The following is a 20,708-nucleotide window of genomic DNA, read 5'->3' as shown; positions in this document are numbered from 1 at the left end:
CCTAAAGCACAGCAAATTTCATGCCTAACTAGAGAAGTTAATATTTGTTGAGGTGTAGTGAAGTAAACAACCAAGCAGGGAGTACACAACAGCTTTATTTTTATATTTAAAACTTCCCAGATTTTTTTTAAATGACTTTGAAGCCTTCAGCAGATGAGGTGCATTCACACCACGTGGAGATGGTGGGACAAAATTCAAATAACGCACTGTAGTGTGCCAGAACGCCAACACGACCCCCTGAAAGAACCCCTGGGGGATGACAGACAGGTTAACCAGGAAAGGTCTTAAAGGAAATTGCTGGCAATCAGATACTCCTGACCTGACCCTCCTCTCCCAGGAACCCAGGTAATGAGTATCCCTGTGAGAATCCAACACCTGGCTATAGATTAAAGAGCTGTTTTCTTCCTCAGTGAGACAACAGCTCCCAGTATGGCTAATCCCAAATAAACCCTGCTTTTCCTGTAGGGAATTGGAGACAGTTGCAGGATCAGCAGAGGGAAGTCTGGGAGCTGTATAACCAGGAACAATATTGCAGCCAGGTGAGCGCACCTGGAAGATTCACTCTCGGCTGACACAAAGCCCTGCTCCAAGGGGTTCTCTCACAAGTTGAGTTTATTTCTCCAAATGAAACAAACAGGTTCATTACAGAGACAAAAATTAAGACTTTTGGTCTTGCCTGAACTGGCTACATCACTTTCTTTCCAAGCTACTGTTGGATTAACCCATTAAATCATTGGTCACTCTTGAAAGCTGAGATTTTTTGCTATCACCACAGTTACCAAAGAGCTGCCTATTCACTTCTGTGCTGAGGAAGTTTAATATTTTTATTCAAACAAACAAACAAACAAACAAACTCTCCTCTCAAACTGAACAAAGGAATTCCCTGGAGGTGAAGTGGGAGTCATTTGAAATAGGCATAGTAAACTGGTTTTCTGCCATGGACATCAATGCTGAAGACTAATTTATTTTGATTGTGGCTTTCAAGGGATTGAGGCAGTTACTTGCTAAGAAAAACTATAATGGAATAAATGAAAAATTTTAATTTTTATTATATTCTTAATATATTCAGAAATATTGGTACATAGAAGTGAACACTAATATATCTTTTTAAAAGTTTAATTATGCTGAAATTGGACACAACTGATATCTACACAACAAGGTCTGTATTTTACCCCACATTCTATAAAAAAAAAAGACAATTAAAGATGGTCACTAATTTTAACTTATATTTAGATATCCAAATTTCTAGAACAATATGTTCTGAGCTGCTCACAGAGCATCCAAATTTCTGTTTGCATGAAGAGTGACATTGTGCCTTTGTATACACTGAGAGAATGGGTAATGAGCTATAAAGGAGTTATTACTGACATTTTTATAAGCTACAAGGGAAGAAAAGGTTTGCAGCTTGACTACAGGGATACCTTCTCAGGAAAAGTGAATTACAGAGTTTAAATTTGGGAAGAGTATTAAAGAGGGCCCAATGATTTCAGTGTGATTGGTCCCAGGTGATCACAATCACACCTATTAACTCACAGGAACAGGAGCAAAGCTGTCACTAGGTAAAGGCTTGTGAAATGCAGATGAAAACTGCAGGAAGATTAATCCATCTGTGAGCATATCTTTATTTAAATCTGCCTTTTTAAAACAAAAGTTAGATCTTTAGTTTCTAAGAGAGGAGGGTCCCACTCAGGATGCCCAGAGTGGGTTTTGCGCCGGTTTTCCTAAATATAAATGTAAAGCTCTGACCTTCGTGAATTTTATTCTCTCTGCAGGGTTAGCAGGTGTCATGTTTTGTGTGTCCTAACAGAGTAAAATTAATCAGATATGAAAAAAACTTAAATAAATGAGGTATTTGTATGTATGAGGAAATACACACTCTCTGCTTCATGTATGTTGGGTTCTCTCTCCACCCAATTAAAAAAGCAAAACTCAAGAGTTTTCAATACTTTTGCTTTGGCATTACATCCTTTATTACTTTTAATTTATACAGTAAGGAAAAAAAACCCCAAAATTAATAAGATGCTGCTGACAGCTCCAGTTTTGAAAACATACCCTCTCTATCAGATCACATATGGGAAAGCTGTCCTTTAGAGTGTGTAACTTTGTGTTTGACCTCCCTGAACAGAAGGTGTGTAACTGAGAGCTCCTGTATGAGGTCACCTGGCCTGCTGTCCATAAACCAACCAGGTTAACCTTCAAAACCAATCAGAAAACAGCAAAATGCACAACGAAATCTGGAGTAATAACTACAGATGTCATTTGCCAAATTTCTCTGGATTATTTTAAAGCCATTTTTCCCCTTCCAGGTTTCACAGATTTCTAACATTCTGCATGAAACTCGTTTAAGTGACGTGTGCAGCATTATGGATGTTGAGGAAAAGGGTCCTTGAGAAGAGCCTTTCATCCTGAAGGTGAAAAGGAACTTCTCAGTTTTCCAATGTAATGACTGACAAAAAAACCTGCTTTCCAGGAAGTCTGGCAATATCCCAAATGATTTATGTGGAATTTTTGTATCAGTTTAGTGCTATCATTTAGGGTTTCCATCGAGTAAAGCAAATTGTTCTAGTACAATTTTATCACCTCACCCTCAGTGTCTTTTAGATTGATCTGCATGCCACTTTAAGAATAAAAGCTAAAGGACACATAGGAAGGTGACTTCAGGACAGTACCTTTTACCTGAGATGGGCATAAATACAAAAACATCCAGTAAAATAAGCAGGACAGCAGAGAAGAAGAGGAGGGAATAAGTAAAAAAAAAAAGTTTGTGGGAGTATTACATTCATGACTTTTAGACGGAGTAAAGAGATTTCCTTCTTAAGCAAAGGTGCTTCAAAGGATTAAAATAAAACAGGAATAGAAAAACTGTTTTAGACAGTGTGACGATTTTGACATTTCCTTAGGTGTAAAATCTGCTTTCCATCATGTTTTCACTGGGCTTATAAAAAAGGGCTACAGGAAGCAAAGCCAAACAGGGAAACCAACTCTCAAATCCAGCAAAGACTCACCAGACTCACGGGGTGCAGCCTGGCTGAGAAAACTCCCAGTTAAAAGCGAGGATGCGTGCTTTAACCTGGAGAAGTAATAAAGCAAGGGAGCAACCACAGGGCTCAGTGCAATCCTAAGAGACCCAGCTTTTAATCAAGATAGGCTGCTTGCTGGGATGAGACACCGCGATGCAGCTGGGAAGTCATTCAGGTAATTACGGCAGCGAGTGTCGCACAGGTGGCCGGAGCAAATGCCCTTCCCAGGGAGAGCCAAACCCCAAATCAAAGATAAACTGGTGTGTGGGAACTGCCCCCTGCCTGACTGCCCACCAGACTGCACAAAACACACGGGTGACGGGGAGTTGGGGAGAGCAGCCTACAAAATATTCAACTCGGCATCCGGAGAGCTGTTACAGAACGTGGAGCAGCCTCAGGTTTCAGCAAACTCTGCTCGAATGTGCTGCTCCCTGGTCTGCCGGCACCTGCAGGATCCAGGGTTTGTTGGCTGGCACTGATAGGCAGCCCGCTCCCTAGCTGACAAAAACGGCTTTTATCCCAATGTTCAGGATCGCCACTCTTCTAGGAACCTTTTATCCTCAAGAACCAACACTTCTCCTTGTTGAAAGGATCCTTCTCCAAAATCCAACAGTGCTAAACCAAGTGTCACATAGTCTAAAGTACAGATACAATTTTCCAGAGGGAAAGGAACGCAAAGGCACTGTGTTATTTGCATGTGAATTATATTGTTTTCAGTATATCATGAAATATACGTAAATATTTTTTATGCTCGCGCTTCCTCTCCGAATTAAACCTGGCAGAAGGCAGGGTTAGATAGGATTTTGGGAAGGAATTGTTCCCTGTGAGGGTGGGGAGGCCCTGGCACTGATGCCTTGAGAGGCCACCTAGAAACAGAGGCTGGACAGGAGTAAGGGAATAAGGCAGGGATTTGTTTGAAAGGCCTTCAAAGGTACCCCTGGGGAGCCAGAGGCCACTGCCCAGATGGACCCCAAGGTGGACCCCAGGTCACAAGTTCTTCACACTTTTATAGGTTGGGTTCATTTGCATAGCAGGGTGAATTCTCCAATTAAAGCTTCAGTTAATGATGGAGTTCCCCCAAGCTCACCTCCCTCTTAAGGTGTTGGTTTACACACTTTGGGCCCAGGAGGGTCTGGGTGTCCCTGGAGAGCAGGCCCAGAGAGGCTTTGTTGTGTCTGCCTGGCACAGAGAGCAGAAGTGAACAGGCCACAAGGAACTGCAGAGTCACACACTGGGAAGCACAGGATTGGAAAAATATTAAAACCTAAGGCATCAGCACAGGGTGTCCGGAGCAGCTGTGGCTGCCCCTGGATCCCTGGAAGTGTCCGAGGCCAGGCTGGACAGGGCTTGGAGCAGCCTGAGAAGGTGGGAGGATAAAGTTCAAAATGAAACTGTGTGACAGAGGTTTCCTTGGCAAGGCTTGCATTTCAGTGTGCACTGAACTCAGTGATTCCTATGGTCCGTAATACAAGTACTGAAGAATGTTTTGGTGTTAAGAAAAATAACCCCTGCCAGGTCCTTTAATTGCACCAGATCCCAAAAGGATCATTACCCTGAGTGCTAAACAAATGCAGGGACTGTGGATTAAAGGAGAAACAAAAGCTGGAATGGGGATCGCCCCTGGCAGGTAGCTGATGGCTGGCAGGAGTTTCCTGCTCACCTGGTAAGATGTGTATTGAGGAGGATGAGGCAGAGCAGGGCTGTGGTGGCACAGCTCCAGCACCACTGATGTTGCAGTTTCACAACTGGGGAGTAAAATTCTCTACAAACAGGTGTCAAAATAGGGCTGGGAAACCTGTTTATTCATGGAAGGAGATAATGTTTATGAAGGTGCTGCTTCATTAATGGACTTTGATTTATTTAAGAACTGGAAATTTATGTTATTTATTCTCCTTTTCATAAATATATTAACACCCCTCCACCCCCCAAAAATGAAATAATTCTTCCTCTGTTCAAAGTGCACATTTCTGAACTGGTTTTTCAGTTGAGGAGAAAAAAACCCACACAGTATTCATGGGCGTGCATCAAGCTTGGAATCACCAGCTTGGCCTGAAAATGATTCTAAAATAAGGGTCTTACAATTTAATATAATAAATATAATAAAGACAGTTAATTTGATGATTTATGCAGGAATTAAATTGCACTGGAGAAGATTTTACAACTCACCAAGGAAACAAAGTTCTTTCATGTGTAACACTTAGCCGTATGTGGATAATACAATGACAAACATTTTTAAATTTTATATTAATCAATGTTGTGGCACCTAACCTGCAGTGTGATCATCAGCTGCTCTAATTTTTTGATCAATCACCAAAGTTTCAACAATCTTAGCAAAGCATAAATCTGTCACTTATATAATTTCACTGAATAATGACTCATTTAGGGGAAACCACACTCAGCTGCATCACTTTAGATGCTGAAGCAGGAACAGTAAGAAGGTGTGTGCAGAGATACAAGCAATTTTGATAGTTTTCATGGAAAAATGTCTAAGTAATACACTGTAAATCCCTCTGAGTGCAACACTGACAACAGGTTTTTGAAGGGGCATGGAACATCTTGACACTTGATACTGTAAATGTGTTTTGACCATGGCACCTGGTATAACACAGAGGGAAACCAGTTTGGCAACCACAAGTACTTCAGAGGCATAAAGCCATCAGGTTTGTGGGGGGAAAAAAAAAAATCAGTATCAAGTTTCATGGCGGAAGAAAAAAAAAGGTATCTACAGCTTTAAGGGAAAGGAAAATGGGATTATTCCTTGGGATAAAGCATTTTCAATTACAGCTTGACAAAAAGAGAAATAATTTAAGCCTGAGGTAAATTAAAATGGCTAAGTACTAAAACTCCTTAAAAACAGACTTTTAAAGAGAAGCCTTCACAGATGGAACTTTAACTGCGCAGCACAGCCGGGTGCTGTTACAACAGGCTTTTTTTATTATTATTAACTTTGATCAAAGCTTATTAACCAGCAGCACCAAGCCATCAGTGGATTGGACTACACAGGAGAGCTAATTAAATTTAAAGGGCCAGGGAGTCCTGAGGGCACAACAAGAAATCCCCAGGGCAGGAGCTTGAATGGAGGGGGTGAGAACACTTGCATCGTGAGGCAGTGGGAGATGGCAAGGTGCTTGCTCTTACCGTGGGCTCTGCAGAGAGTTTATTACAACCAATTCTGAACCTGTCCCTGTCATCAAACATGCAGAGAAGCGTGGGCTCTGAATGTCTGGGGAAATATGGAATATTTCCACACACTCAGCAAGAAACGCAGATAATAAAATTTTATGTGATCCAACAGGGCAGATCATGAGGTCTCTCCTTACCCTAAGGAGAGGTAATTCCTACCAATTATGATGTGAAATACAACTAAAGAATTTAGGGACAAGAGAAAATAAAATAGAGAGGATGCAAGCTGACTGTAAATCGGTGCACAGCAGCCTTGTTTTGTCCAGAGGCAGACACATATAATAGCATTTGTAACTGAAAATAACAATAATAAATCATATAATAATTTCTTCCATTGCTTACATCCCACCTGCTGTGTTATCCTTCATATCTACAACAGATTGCAATAATTAAATATTTCCCTGCAGTTTTGTCATATACCTGGGAGGAGGAATAATATTCTCTTTCCAAGCACTGTGAACAGTAAACTATTACCTTCTATCTACCTTTCAGGCTCCTGGGAAGGCAGCAGAGAAGGGGAACATTTATCCCATCCTTACTCGTGTTTTAAAAGCCTCTTGACACGTGGACCACTGAAGCATTTCTCAGTGAATAAAAGGGTCTGATTTGCAGGACAAAGCCATGACTGCCAACCCTGATACCAAGTGATGTTTTATCAGTCTGATTTTGTCATTTCAGGATCCCTAGGAGGAAGGGCTGAGCAGCTGGAGTAAACAAAACCAGTAAAATTCAGCACAGAGGGGAAGAAAGAGGAATCAGTAACAGCTGGGCTGTCCTTAAGCAGAGTAAGTGCTTCTGCATCCTAAAATGACAGAAAACATCTTGCATCAGTGTGGTGGCATCATGCTGAGTCGTCCAGTCCAAGAGAAACACACACTGGCAATTTCTGGGGTTTGTAGGGGTTTGTTTTTCCCCTTAAAGAACAATCATGTCCAGTTGGCACCAGCACATGAAGAGAACCACAGCCTTATCCCACTCCACACCTTCAGTGATATTTCGAAGTCTGCTCCAGGTGGGGGAACTTTGTTGAAGCACCAGAGAAAACAACAACTACACCTGGGTTTGGGGACGCACAGAATCTCCCCAACCCTGGAGCAAAACCTCAACAAGACAAACCAAAAACGACCCTGCTCTCAAGATACATTCCTGACACACCATCTGTGAAGAACAGGAGGAGCATTTCCTTCATCTCTTCCTTCCTCTCTCAAGCAGGAGCTCACAGGCATTTCAAGGACCTGACAGGTCATCTGTAGCTGCTGCTTCAGAACTTATCAAACTCCAGTGAGAGCTGCAGTTCTGTGCCTTTCTCAGCCTCACATTCACACCCCTAAACAATACTTCAAATAAATTCCCTCTGTGTTCATGGCATGATGGGCAAAGCTCTTGTATACAATCACATACAGTATTATTTATAATTTTATTACTATTTATAGATGTTGCACTATTTCTAAGGGGCATAAGTCTCATCAGCTGTTTTTATGAGCACTTTAAAATACTTACTAATTAAATTTTAATTTGTTCCTTTACAAAATAAAGCATTAACTACATCAGTGTGTAGGCAAGACAAAAACTACCATGTTTCAGTTGATCCTTGCTTTGAGCTATGAAGCAGAAACTGCAGTCAAAAAGCAAACCATAAATCATACCCACAAATAGTACTGGAAACGCCAAAAAAAGAAGACATTTTAGGTAAACTTTTAGGCTACAGATTCTGCCCCTTTACAAAGATTGAAATTAATCATTCTGATTCATTTTCTCAGTATTTTTTTCTTCATTGGGTCTTGTTACAATATTTGCATCAGATCAACAACACCGGACTGGTAACTGAATGTGTCATTCAATTTTCTTGTAATAAACATCAGCAGGTTTTTCTTCTGAATCCACAGCAATACCCTGAAGCACCCCAAAAATTCAGGGAGAAGAAATTTGAGAAGAATTATGGGTGGCTAAGAAAAACCTTCGGACAGAGTTTCAACCTCTGCAGCTCAGCAAGTCCTGATTTTTTGCTAACTTTGCACTGTCTGCGTTTCACAGCTTCTGTGTCACATCCCCATGAGCTGCTAGAACAGAATTATGTTGTGATGGAACCACCCCTGGTTTTCCCCTCCCAACACAAACCAAATCACCTGCTGAGCACGGCTGCTTTTTCAATTAATGGCAAGTTATTTGGACATCCACATACACAAACGCATTTTGTGGGCATACACACACCTGCCTTCACTTTCCTTCAAGGAAGTTTTTTAATTACCATCTTCTCTCTTGATTGTGGGTTTCACCAATATCTACTAAAATGACCTCAATGGTCTTCTAATTCTCATTGACTCCTGCAATGGCCAAGTCCAAAAGGAAAAGAAGTACAATGATGGACAAAGAGATAGGAAAACTAAGATAAACAGGAAAAAAACCCCCAAACATTATCTGTATTATCCTTTATGTCTTACAGTCCCTGATGCTTCCATGAGCTTCATTATCCCCTCATTCCACTCATCCCTGAATCCTTATTTTTTTCCATGAATACGTGGTCTGCCTCTTTTTGAATGTGGAACTTCTAGGCCAGACTGCAGATACTCAGCACCCAGCTGTGCTTTCTTATTTTCCACGGAAAGAGAAAGCTGTGCACATAAGAGGAGCACGAACTGGCCTAAGGGATACTCATTGTGAGGGCCTTGAAAAGCTCAGGTGTGTTACCCAAAGCATTTATAGTCTTATGTCTTTATAGTTTATAGTCTTCATGCTATCTGCAATTTTGCAGCTGAACTCTCCAGTCAGGACCAAAACCCTGAGGACTACATCCCTCAAAGGCAAAACAAAGCACATTTTGTGCTTACACCTTTTGGTGTATTTTCCTGCAACACTGATCAGTCCAGTCCCACATGATTGCCTGAGCAGGGCAGTGGTGGAGTTCTCATTTTTAAATACGTATCTCAGTCTCAAAACTCTCACTGAGCTACTTAGAAGAAGATTCCACACCTTCCACTTTTCCTTGCCATTTCACAAAATAAAGTATTTCTCATCATGTTATCTGAACTGACCAATTACCACCTGAAAGCAAAGATTTCTGGAGAGCACAGTGCAGCATTAAATGACTTCTTTCTGTGATCACAATTTCCTCCTTGTCTGGAGCTCTGCCCACTTTATAGAAAGCCAGAAATTCCTCAGCAAACAGCCCCACATGAGTGACAAAGCTGCTTGCCACTGGCAACAGGGTCTTGAACACTTCTGGTTCCCAATGTGCACAGAGAATTGCTGTTCTACAGGAACACAGTGGTGTCTGGATTACCTTTCCCTACAGCGGAAATAAAAAGCTCCAGTGAGAGAACCCATAGCAAACTTTGCAGACCTGAAGGGAGGTTTATGTATATGTTTTTATACACACATGTGTATATATCTATACATATATATAACCATATTACACCTATCAATGCAGTTTTGAAACTTTGATAGCATTTGCCCTGTGTATTCCCGCTAGTTTACCACAAACATGCCAAAATTCTGATTCAAAGTTAAATATCTTGTACTTTATAATGGGCCATCACTGCATCCCACACACTTTACAAGGCTCTAGTCCTGGAAACATGTGTCAGATTAAGTTTCATGAGCATCTTCACAAGGCCAAAAATTCTCTGACAAATTAAAGTGGATTCTGCTATAAATACATTTTCATTCCGTTTATGCACACAACTCTTTTTATAGCCGTTAAACTTCCTCTCTTTCCCCTTTTTAAATACTATTGAAACTGTCAGGAGCTACCTTTTACACTTTATCAATCATGGCACACACATCATGATTCCTAGAATTTAAAGTGGAATTGTTGATGGTTCAGATACTGTTAGACTGTCATTAGTTCTGCAAAGTGTGTAATTTGTCACTTTGCAAGAAATGACAGTGCCTTCACTCGTGCAACTTGCTTTTAAACCTCCTCTCTCTAATTTGAAAATGCCAGTATTGTACTCTGCTTCAGGAGAGGTATTTTTAAGGCTTGCTGGCTGGCCTGTCACAGAGCAATCTGTCAGGTAGTATTTTGCCTTCCTTAAGGTTTATTCACATGAAGCCTGCCTGTGATATCACACAAAGACAATGCCTTCTGTCTTACCTGATGGCAACGAGGCCCGTGCTGGATTTTCACTTTCCTCATCAGTGCTGGCATCATAGTTGTTTTCTCTCTTTATTACCATCTGAGTAGTAGCAATACTATCCCTAAAAACATTAAAATAATGGGAAAAATATTAGATTTTTCTTTTTCCCAAAGGAATTAAATAATTCAGGGAGAATGGGTACAAAATTACCACCTATGGAAACAGCAGGGACATATTCTGATTGGGAAATCAGCTGCAGCCCAGCAGAAAACAGGACAGACCCATCAGACACTCACTTCTTTACTACAGCACCCACAGCAATATGCTGCTGCTTGCAGGGATGCCAGAAAGAATCCTCCCCTTCCATGACTTTCAGGATTGGTTTGGATAACCCAGCCCTCAGCCAGGAAGAACTGTCACTCACCATCAGGGCCAAGGAAATGGAAACTGAACTCAAACATGCAGCAGGTACCACACCAGGAAACCTAGAGACATTGAATACCTTGCACACTTGGCATCCACTGCAGACTCTTTAGCTTCACTCAGCAACTTCTGCAAGTTTCTTATCTTTGCCTTCTTTTCATTCAGCACCAAAATAAACCTGCTGTAAAGGTCTGCCTCCAGCTCCTCTTTAGCTTCCACGCATTTTTCCAGCCTGCAGTACAAAATTAACTGTTACACCAATTCTTCTGTTTCCTGGAAGAAAATTCTGTCGTGAGGCCAGCCAGGAATCCGCACTCCAAACCACGCACCACCAGTCCAGCACCTCCCGTCTGAAACAGGCCAGAAGCAGCTTTTTTATTGTTGTTTTTCCACAGAAAAGTGCAATGAACTCTGCTCCCAAAAGGGAAAAGTTCCCAAATGGGAAACTTTCTCTTCACGCTTTTTTTGGGGGGTTTTGGGGTTTTTTTTTGGGTACATCTCCATCTGAGACAACTAAAATTTAAATAGGCAAGTGTTCCTTATTTTCAATGCTGAATCCCCACAGTGGCCATACCTTTGCAGGATGCACATAATGAGATTATAAATAGATATGATTCAGCTTGACAGGTCTCAAATCTGGACCACACACTGGTGTGAAATATATTTGAAGGGAAAAAAAAAAATGAAAGCATTTAGAAGTTCCTAATATCTTCAGATAAAATATTCTTCAGGCTTTTTAAAAGTTTTACTAGGCACCTGTGGGTATCAGCATATTGGGAATGTCAATAAAAGGAAGCACAATGGAAGTGTTAAATCAAGAATATGGGTGTATAAAGCCTCATAAGCAAACCTGGAATACAAGCAAGCATGAGCACAAAAAATCAAGTGATTCGTGGCAAATGTAATTCCGTATTTCCTTCTTATATTTCATAACCTTTCCGTTCTTGGGTTGAACCACAAACATTTTATTAGCTGTGTACACAAGAAGCAAATAAACAACTTGATAATTCTACTGATCCTGCTAAATATAGGAAATAGTCATGACTTATAAACATTTTTTTCACCAACCTGTGCAAGGCTGTAAAAAAGTTTAGAAGGCTTATTTTGCTATTAAGCCCAGACATGTAACAGACTTTAAAAATATTAATTTATAAGGTAAGAGATGTCAACAGACTTCCTACAGAAATACAAATTATTTTGTTCATAGATCAAAACCATCTATGATGTAAGAAGGAAGACAATAGCAAAAAAAAAAAAAATCTCATGAAGTATTAAGTCTACTGTGCAATGCTTTAGGGATCTGCTTGATAGTTGATAAATAATTCATCTAATTTAAATGCAAATAGCAGAACATCATTACCATATAGATCAGTTCAATAATTCCTAAATGAAAGATCATAGGTACTAATCAACTACCAGGAGACTTTCCACCTACAAGAGGGAAGTTAACTGTTTAGTGGGGAACAAATAGACAATTCACAAAGAATCATAAACCCTCATGCAGGGCCCAGAAGAGCCTGGACATGCTTGATACTAATTATGTCTGTATACATAAAAATGGGGGGGAAAAAAGGATTTTGTCTAAAATATGCTAATCTTGCGTGTATCAAATCCTGTAGAATAATCCTCTCTCCCACACAGAAACCAGGGAAAGTGGTTGCTCTGTGCCTTTACTTTGCCAAGGCACTGGTTTGTGTTGGAGCAGTTGAGGCTGGTTCAAATATTGAGGAATGTGGCTGACTTGGCCAAAAAAGTGCCACTTAAGATAACTTCACTGAGGCCCTAGAGTGCTGCAAAGACATCCCCTGATGAAAACCCATGTAAATGGAAACTTCCAGTGAAGTAAAGCTGATGCTGCCTGGACTGTGAGTAGTACAGTGGAGAAACCTACTGCAAGACTAGCCAATTTCTTCAGTCTCTACGGCAAAAAATTAGCATCTTGAATATTAGAATTAGAATATTAACTCTTCCCTCTGGGCAAAACCAATTAGTAGTATGCCCATCAGTTAATCTTATATGATTGTTTTCATTTACATTAACACCTTTTTTTGACTTTATTCAAAAATTATCCACATCCAAATACATTCTCCAGACATAGAAATGACATTAATTTGGCAAAACACTCCATCTAAAAGCACTGAATATCACAAAAGTATCACATTAATGCTGTATTTGCAAGTTGTGAGCCTTCAAAATCCTGCACAGCCCACTGAAAGTAGCCACTCTTAGGGACTATGACAAACAATAAACTGAGGAATTAATAATAAACACCAAGATTTCAAGTGCTGCCTCAACACAGAGCAATCACACACGCTCCACAGAGGTGAACGTGAGCTATGCAACTTAATGGCATTTATTTAATTGTTAGTGGCATCCTTCACACTCCAGCACTATGAAGGAAAGAATTCAGCATCTCTGGTATTCATCCCTGTTCCCAGTGCTCAAAAATAATTCCTGGATCTCACAACACTGCTCCCTTGCATTTCAGATTCACCCTTCCCCCAGCACCGGCAGTGGGATGGAATGTTGATGAGCTAATGCTGAAGACTCAGTTTCAAGCCCAAAGTACCTAGCTTGCATTTTTATAATCTGCTTGTGGTTTAAATACACTGCCACTGCAGTTGACCACCACATCAATTAGCAGCTATTTTGAATTTGGCTTGTCTACACAAATTCTAGATGCCCGATAACAAAATATGTACCTCACGCCCAAACCAGAAATTTGATCTTTTGTTCAGGGAATTATTTTGCTACAGGTTATTATTACTTAAAATGTACCACCTCCATTATTACAGAACCACAGATTGGTTTGGGTTGGAGGGACCTTAAAGCCCATCCATTTCCACACCCTGCCATGGGCAGGGACACCTTCCACTATCCCAGGATGCTCCAAACCCCGTCCAGCCTGCCCAGAACTAATTGGCCTTGAATTTTCTATACAAAATAAAGAGAACAGCTTTTCTGTTCTGATATTTTAACTCATCCATCCCTGAGGTGTGCACACACACTCACTCACTCATCCCCAGGCTGCCACTTGCTCACCAAAACCTCCATGATGGTGAAGAAAATTCGAACCCAGAGATGGAAATGAGATGATTGAATTATTCCACCCCACAACCAACAGGCACAAAAGCACCTCTCAGAGGTCTGTTTTAATTCTAAAGAAGTCCTGAGGAGAGAGGCTGTGAGCAGAGGGACCTGCAGGGACTGTGGAGCTGACGTGCCCTGGCTGCAGGCGAGACGGGAGCGCAAATCTCCACACCACGTGCTCATATTTGATGTTTCACCACTCAGCACCGTGAGTGATGCAGGATGTAAATCCTGAAATCCTGCCTCCTGAACAAAGACAGGCACAGCGTTGTTCAGCTCGGGGCAACTCACAGCGTTCGGAGCCAAAGCAGCAAAGGAAGGCAGCAGGGTAGAACTGGGCTGTGGCAAAAAGTATTTAAAAAAACACCAAGCCAAACCAAATTGGAAAAAAAAAAAAAAAACACAACAAACAAAAAACCTCACCAAAACACCAAACCAAAAAGCCCAATACTTCTTGAATGAAAATGATTTTTAAATTTAACATTTAACAGACATGGCCAAAGACTGGTGACCATAAAACCTTCAGTGCTTATTCTGAAAAAGCCACATTTAATCTACTCCAGCTATAAACACACTACAGAAACCCACCAGCCTGCACTGAGAGCAAAGTCTGTCACGCAACTCTGATTTTTATTTTTTTGTTTGTTTGGTCTGGTTTTTGTTTTTCCTCCTTTTCTTTGGGGTAACTCTGTAAAAGTGCCACCCCAACCTTGAAAATTGATACAAGCACTAATGCCTCTTACACATCAGCATGTAATGCAGTACAGAACATGGGTTATACAATACACTATTGTTCAACTACACTGTTAAGCAGTAAAACACTTCTTAGGGAGGCCCTTTGCTTGTCAGGGAGACTGTCAGGAGAAACTGTTACTCATTTTAATGAGAGGGAAACAAAACTAACTCCTCCCAAAAGCTGGCTCTCTTTTTCAAGGTAAATTAACGCAAATTTGCTGCATTCTTTCATCAATCTTCCTAGATTGTGTGGTTTTTTTCATGTGAAGCTACCGAAAAGCAAGATACATCTCTGACTGCTCTGTGCTAAGAGTTTTATGCTCACTGAAACAAGCACAGATTATTTCACTACAGAATGACACACAATTCAGATCACAACTGCAATAGCAGTTAGAAAAATCTCTTGCAAAATAATACTTCTTCCTATAATACTGCACTCAATTTTCAATTCTGGCTGCTTCAACAAGGGAAACAGATGCAAGAAACAGCAACTTATTCCCCACTCGAAAATGTAAATAATTTACACTGCTAGTCTCAAGAATTATAGGAAATAATGTTAAGGAAAAGACTTCCTAAAGAAAGTCAAGCGAATTCCACAGATAAGAGAAGTGTTCAGGGTTTTTTTTTTTCTAGTTCAGAAGCTAAAGCCAGCTTTAATTGCAAATTTTTAGTATCAGTTGCATCTTTGCCAAAGGGAGGAGATCCACAGCTATATGGGCTGTGAGTAACTGAGCTCAAAGCACGTCTCAAGTGCATAAAAATTTCTGTCCACTGCTGCTGAGCTTCTCAGGTGTCACCTGTGAATCCACCTGGGAACTCACCTCCTCTCCACATCACTCCAGTTGCTGAAGAGCCTTTCATTTTCTCTCTGCAGATGCTCAGTTTTGGCCCGCAGCTTTCCCAGGCTGTCCAGGCAGTAACCAATGAGTTCCTTGACCACCTCTGCTGGGCTTGGGACTTCCTGCAGCTTCAGAGATCCAAGTCTGAACTGGGACACAAGGAAATAATGAGTTATTTCAACTGTACAAGAAACTTCACTGAAGCTTTGCTCCAGTAAACTTGAATACATATTTAATAAGCGTAAGAAATACCTTACAGTCCTCCAGTTCAAAGGGAGGCAACAAATTTGTCACACAGAGAATGGAGGAATATGTGGAATAATCTACATGCTAATTATTTCCAGAGGGCCACAATGTTGAGGAGGAGTCTGGAGCAGCTCTGGGATGAGCAGAGACTGCGGGAGCTGGGCCTGGCCAGGCCGGAGAAGGGAAGGCTGAGAGGGGATCCCATCAATCCATACAAACACCTCCGAGGGTGCCAGAGGATGGTGCCAGGCTCTGTTCCGTGCTGCCAGGGACAGGGTGGGGAGCAGTGGCCATAAAATAAACCACACCGAGCTCCAGCCCAGCAGGAGGAAGAGCTTCTGTCCATGGAGGGGCAGAGGCCTGGAACAGCTGCCCAGGGAGGGCCTGGAGTGTCCCTCTCTGGAGACATCCCAAGGCCAGCTGGACACGTTCCTGTGCCACTGCTCCAGGGGACCCTGCCTGGGGCTGGGCAGGGGCTTGGGCTGGGTGAGCTCCAGAGGTGCCTTCCAACCCCAGATACCCTGGGATTCTGGGATTTATGCAGCTAATATGTAAAATCTAGCCAGCAAGTTGTCACCTCCAGGGTTCAGACAGCAAGTCCTTACTCATAAAAGGAGTCCTTCGATTAAACAGGCAGCCTCACCAGCAGAAGCAGATCTTTCAGGAAAAAGTCGCTGAAAGTGCTTGGATTTGGTTAGCTCAGTGAGATTAAAGGATCTGTAATGACCCACTGTGTTTCTTCAGCAGTGGGGATGTTGTACAGGATATACAAGAGATCTGAACAGATTTGTTTTGCCTGGTCTGGGAGAAACAACAGAAAACTGTTGTTTTTGTCGTGTTAAAGGAAGAATAGCTCAGCCATACATACAAACCTGTGCCAGCTGAGCTATAACCACGCAGAGCTGGGTGAGGACACATTAACATCCAACACGACAGTTTGAGGCAGTGGAAGAAGGATTTCGAGGCTGTTTGAAGAGGGTCACATGTGTTACCTTAAAAAAGGCAAATCAGGAATTAAGGGCCTGTTCTTTGGTGATCTGGAGTGGCCAGAGGATGGAGAATCTGAGCCCCCTCAAGGTACATTCCTGCAGCTGTGAGAACCTACAGAAGCCCCAGAGTGTTTTTTGAGCCCCTACACATCCAGAGACAACAGCACTCGCCTGACTTGACAGAAAAATACTTGAGAGAAGAGGTTTTGAGAAAGCAGAGTGGGGCGGAAGAGACAATTGTGACTTTGACCAGCTGAAGCTGCAGCAGAAGCAGATCTTTCAGGAAAAAGGCATTGAAAGTACTTGGATTTGGTTAGAAATTGCTGCAGAAACACCGAGCTGGTGAGGGTTACACAGAAGGAGAAGGCATCCTCTCTCGCATCCTGTGATTATCAAAAAGACTGACATAAATTTTGCGGCATTTCCCTATGAATAGAAGTATTACCCATCTTTTCAACTTGAATGCACAGCTGTAACATCTTAAAAAATACATCAATGTAAGTGCTACATGCCAGGGAAGGGTTCACTCTGTGTTGTGGCACCTCATCTATTAAAATCAGAAACGCAGTTTGATTTATTTTTTTCCCCATTTTACTTGGGAGGGCATGGAAAATTACATAAAATACATTGATTAAAAAAATACCTGTTGTTTGTTAACTCTTTTTTTAAATGCAAGTTTCACTAATACCATGCATAAATTTGGACTGAAAAAGGCCTGGTAAAAACTGCTCACAAACCTTCCAAAGGCAATGTTTGAAACAAGTAACAAGCCCTCCACTCAGACCTTTTATCTGTGGAAGTCTCTGCCGCAACACATGATACCATCCTGACCTCCTTCAGCAAGGTCAGTCTATCAGAAAATGTGGGAAACCCAAAGGTTTAATTTCCAATTAGCCACCAAATTCGCATGTGCTGTCTCTAAAGCGTTGTTGTCTTTAGCTGACGTACATCTGATGGCTACAGATGAAAAGATGCTTTTAATTTATTTTTGGAAATTAGATTACACTATCAGTAGCCCACAGATTGGAGTGCATCCCCTGAATATCACACTTGCTGTCTGACAGCAGTAACAAAGATGGACATTCGTGTAAAGGAAACTGTTTTTCATCACTTGCAAGCCACCACCACGCTATTTGGATAAAGAATTCACAGAGATAGAGAGGCACAGTAGCACAGATAAGAAGCATCACAATCTTTCACTGTGAAGGAAATAGCAAGGAGAGCACATCATTTTTGTCTTTTGCCTTAATATATTCAACTGAGATCAGGTATAGGAAAATATGTTTAATCAGGACAAACAAATTACAGTTTTCACTGCACAAAAAGAATAAAATATGCATAATCTCAAAACAGGTTAAAGTGAATAGCAATAGATTTATTCTGAAAGCCTGGTACCACTGCACAACCAAAGTCATGCCAGACACACAGTAGACACTCCAAAAGCAATTATAATTATAAAAAAAAAAAACCTCACACTGCTACAGGGACACAGAGAATGTGCCCATCCTTGCAGGTGCTGGAGTCCAACACTGACAGTTAATCTTTAGTTTAGCCTTTAATTCAGTCTTTATGCAAAGCAATTGACTATTGCCCACTTTCTCACAATAAACTTCACTGCCCTGCTTTCTGTGTCACTGAGACCTGTGGACCATCTCTAGGAGGCCCACAAAAGGTGAGCAGAGCAAGCCCATCACCAGGAGGCTTAAATTTATCACGCAGGTGCTGACAAATCCACTAAAAAAAGACAAACGCAGTAAGGTTTCTGCAAAACAAGTGTTCTTCCGTATCTTCCCTCCTCCCCCAGTCGTCTCATCTTAATTTAGGATAACGTGCTGCGGGGAGCTCATTATCCAGCTGCCTCCAGGGAAACACAGAACTACGGATACAGCCCTAATTAAACCCAAACTACCATGACAGCCCCAGAAGAGTGGAAGGTGTCCCTGCCCATGGAAAGGGAGTGGAACGAGAGGGGATCTAAGGTCCCTTCCATCCCAGAGCACCCTGTCATTCCGCAATCCTGCCTCCCTCACATAGCGTGCCACACAAAGTGCACCAAAAACCCCTTCCCCGAGGCTGCTCCTGCAGCTTGGAATTGTTTCACGGCACCTGTTTAACACACAGAGACCTTTGCGGACCTGCTGATAAGCCAGAAAAGCAGCCAGGTCGACTGAATTCCCAAAGCAGGAGTAAAACAACCTAAAGAAAAAAAAGAAATCTCGGGGCAGTTCTGCTCTGGGGACCTGCTGGCATCCCAAACTGGAAAGTGGATTGGTAGAGGAGAAGATGACGAAACAACACAATTTTATATCCAAGGACTCTGAATTTGGGACAGACGGTGTAAACTGCAGACAGAATTCTATTAAAATTAAAGAATTGTGGGGGAAAAAAATATATCATTAAAAAGGAGATGTTAGTTTTTCCCACACACTGCTAAGTTTTTCCTTGCAACTAAACCAAGAAACAGTCCAGTTGTTTGTCCTTCATCGCCAAAACCACAGTAGGGAAACTGCAAACAGTTCTAGGGAGATGCAGGGGAAGTGGTTAAAGATCAGGATACCATAACAAACAGTTAACTGGGTGGGATATCAAGATAAACAGCTCTTGCTTACTGCAGGAGCGAAAGAAAACATCATTAACACCTCACTCAGCTAATTTGACAAGCAACATGTCTTTGGCTTGGATCACGTTTCCAAGGTGGTTTTGTAAATTGGTATTGGTGAATTTTAAATTTTTTGTTAGCTTTGTAAATTCCTGCACGTTGCTGCTCCCTGGATGAATTTAAATTTCTCGCCATCCTTACAGCTGCTGTAGCTCTCTGGCCCTGCACCATCTGCAGATGTAACTAATGTGCTTTCTACTTCCCCTTTCAGATCATTCAAGAAAACATTATGTAAAACACCGAAGCAGTAGACACTTCATTTATACAGAGAAGGAGCAGATCTGGTAGAGGTCCCAGGGGACAACAGACTGACTGTGACTGATACACTGCTGGCCTTCAGTATCTGTTTTGTTGTTTGTTGGGATTTTTTTTTTCAAGTTTTAATTTTTTTAAAGGCACAGGAAGATGAACACAGAACCATTTAGAAAGCTGTGTTCCCTTAATCAGAAATCAGAGTCCCTATGCATTCACCAGGCCTGTATTTTAAGCTTAAGAAATAAAAACAAGAACTAGAAGCCTGTGACAAAAATGTCATTTTCCCCTGACCTCTCACCCTGCCCACTGTTTGTCTCCTAGAGATGAAGAAAGAAGTGATGTCAACCATAAGACACAAAATATTTCAGAAATAACTGAAAAGCTTCTCAAATAATTATTCTTCTTATGCTTACACTTGATGTGTTTCACATAAGAAAACAAGTTATTAAAAAGAGACAACACATTTTTCACAGAAGCTTCCAAAACTGAAAATTACTTCCTTGTATAGAGCGAATTTTAATTTTGCATTAAATAATATATATCTGCTATATAACCTTTGCATTACTACACTCCACTAAAAATGAGAGTTATCATACCTAAGGCAATAATTATCAGAGGTTATGCACTGAAAGGAGGAGCCATTCAGACAGCAACGTCTCTTGAAGCTAAGCACTAACAGTGGGCTGATTTCCAGTAACAACAATTTTTCATTATGTCTATAAGAAAAAAAAAACCATGCTGGAAATTCTCATTACATCTGCTTTGCTGGTCATGATTTCTCTCTGTATTAGTAAGGTATTCTAACAACCCTTTCTAACAGTATTTTTTTTTCCATAATATATATACAAGGACTTCTACACTTCCACAAGGTGGAAAAAATAAATATTTAGATAGATTCTGTCCTTTGTTGTCCTGCCAGGGTATAGCAGATATACAGGTAGATAGATATAGATATATTTATGGATATATATGTTGTGTGTGTTTGTGAGTCTCTCCTATTAAATCTTAGCCCAGAGTATTTCACTTTTTCCTTCTCTGTTTTGAAAACTAATTAACAAATAATTTTTAGAGAGAGCACACTTGTCAGATACTTAGGTCTGATTTTGAAATTAAAATATTCCCAGCATGTGAACTGGATGATAGAGGTTTAATTGTACAAGTCAACCCTGTACAACCTGTTACAGGCTCTAATT

General features: G+C 41.2%; 1 protein-coding gene across 7 annotated transcripts in view; it reads right to left on the bottom strand.

Moving 5' to 3' along the window:
* The window catches only part of XRCC4 (X-ray repair cross complementing 4), an 89,357-nt gene that overhangs the window by 17,269 nt on the left and 51,380 nt on the right, over window positions 1-20,708 (bottom strand). For 6 of the 7 annotated variants that reach the window (XM_032096790.1, XM_032096789.1, XM_032096786.1 and 3 more), the window contains 3 exons: window positions 15,349-15,515; window positions 10,782-10,934; window positions 10,297-10,400 (listed from right to left, as the gene is read on the bottom strand). In XM_032096790.1, the coding sequence (XP_031952681.1) occupies window positions 10,297-10,400; window positions 10,782-10,934; window positions 15,349-15,515 (424 nt within the window). Of the gene's footprint in view, window positions 1-835; window positions 9,490-10,296; window positions 10,401-10,781; window positions 10,935-15,348; window positions 15,516-20,708 lie in introns of those variants that run through there. The other variant, XM_032096793.1, reaches the window with a different exon arrangement.

The sequence above is a fragment of the Corvus moneduloides genome, chromosome Z, assembly GCF_009650955.1.
Source record: "Corvus moneduloides isolate bCorMon1 chromosome Z, bCorMon1.pri, whole genome shotgun sequence".
In the NCBI taxonomy this organism is placed as follows: Eukaryota; Metazoa; Chordata; class Aves; order Passeriformes; family Corvidae; genus Corvus; species Corvus moneduloides.
Note: the sequence above shows the minus strand (reverse complement) of the source record. Positions and strands in the feature narration are given on the sequence as shown.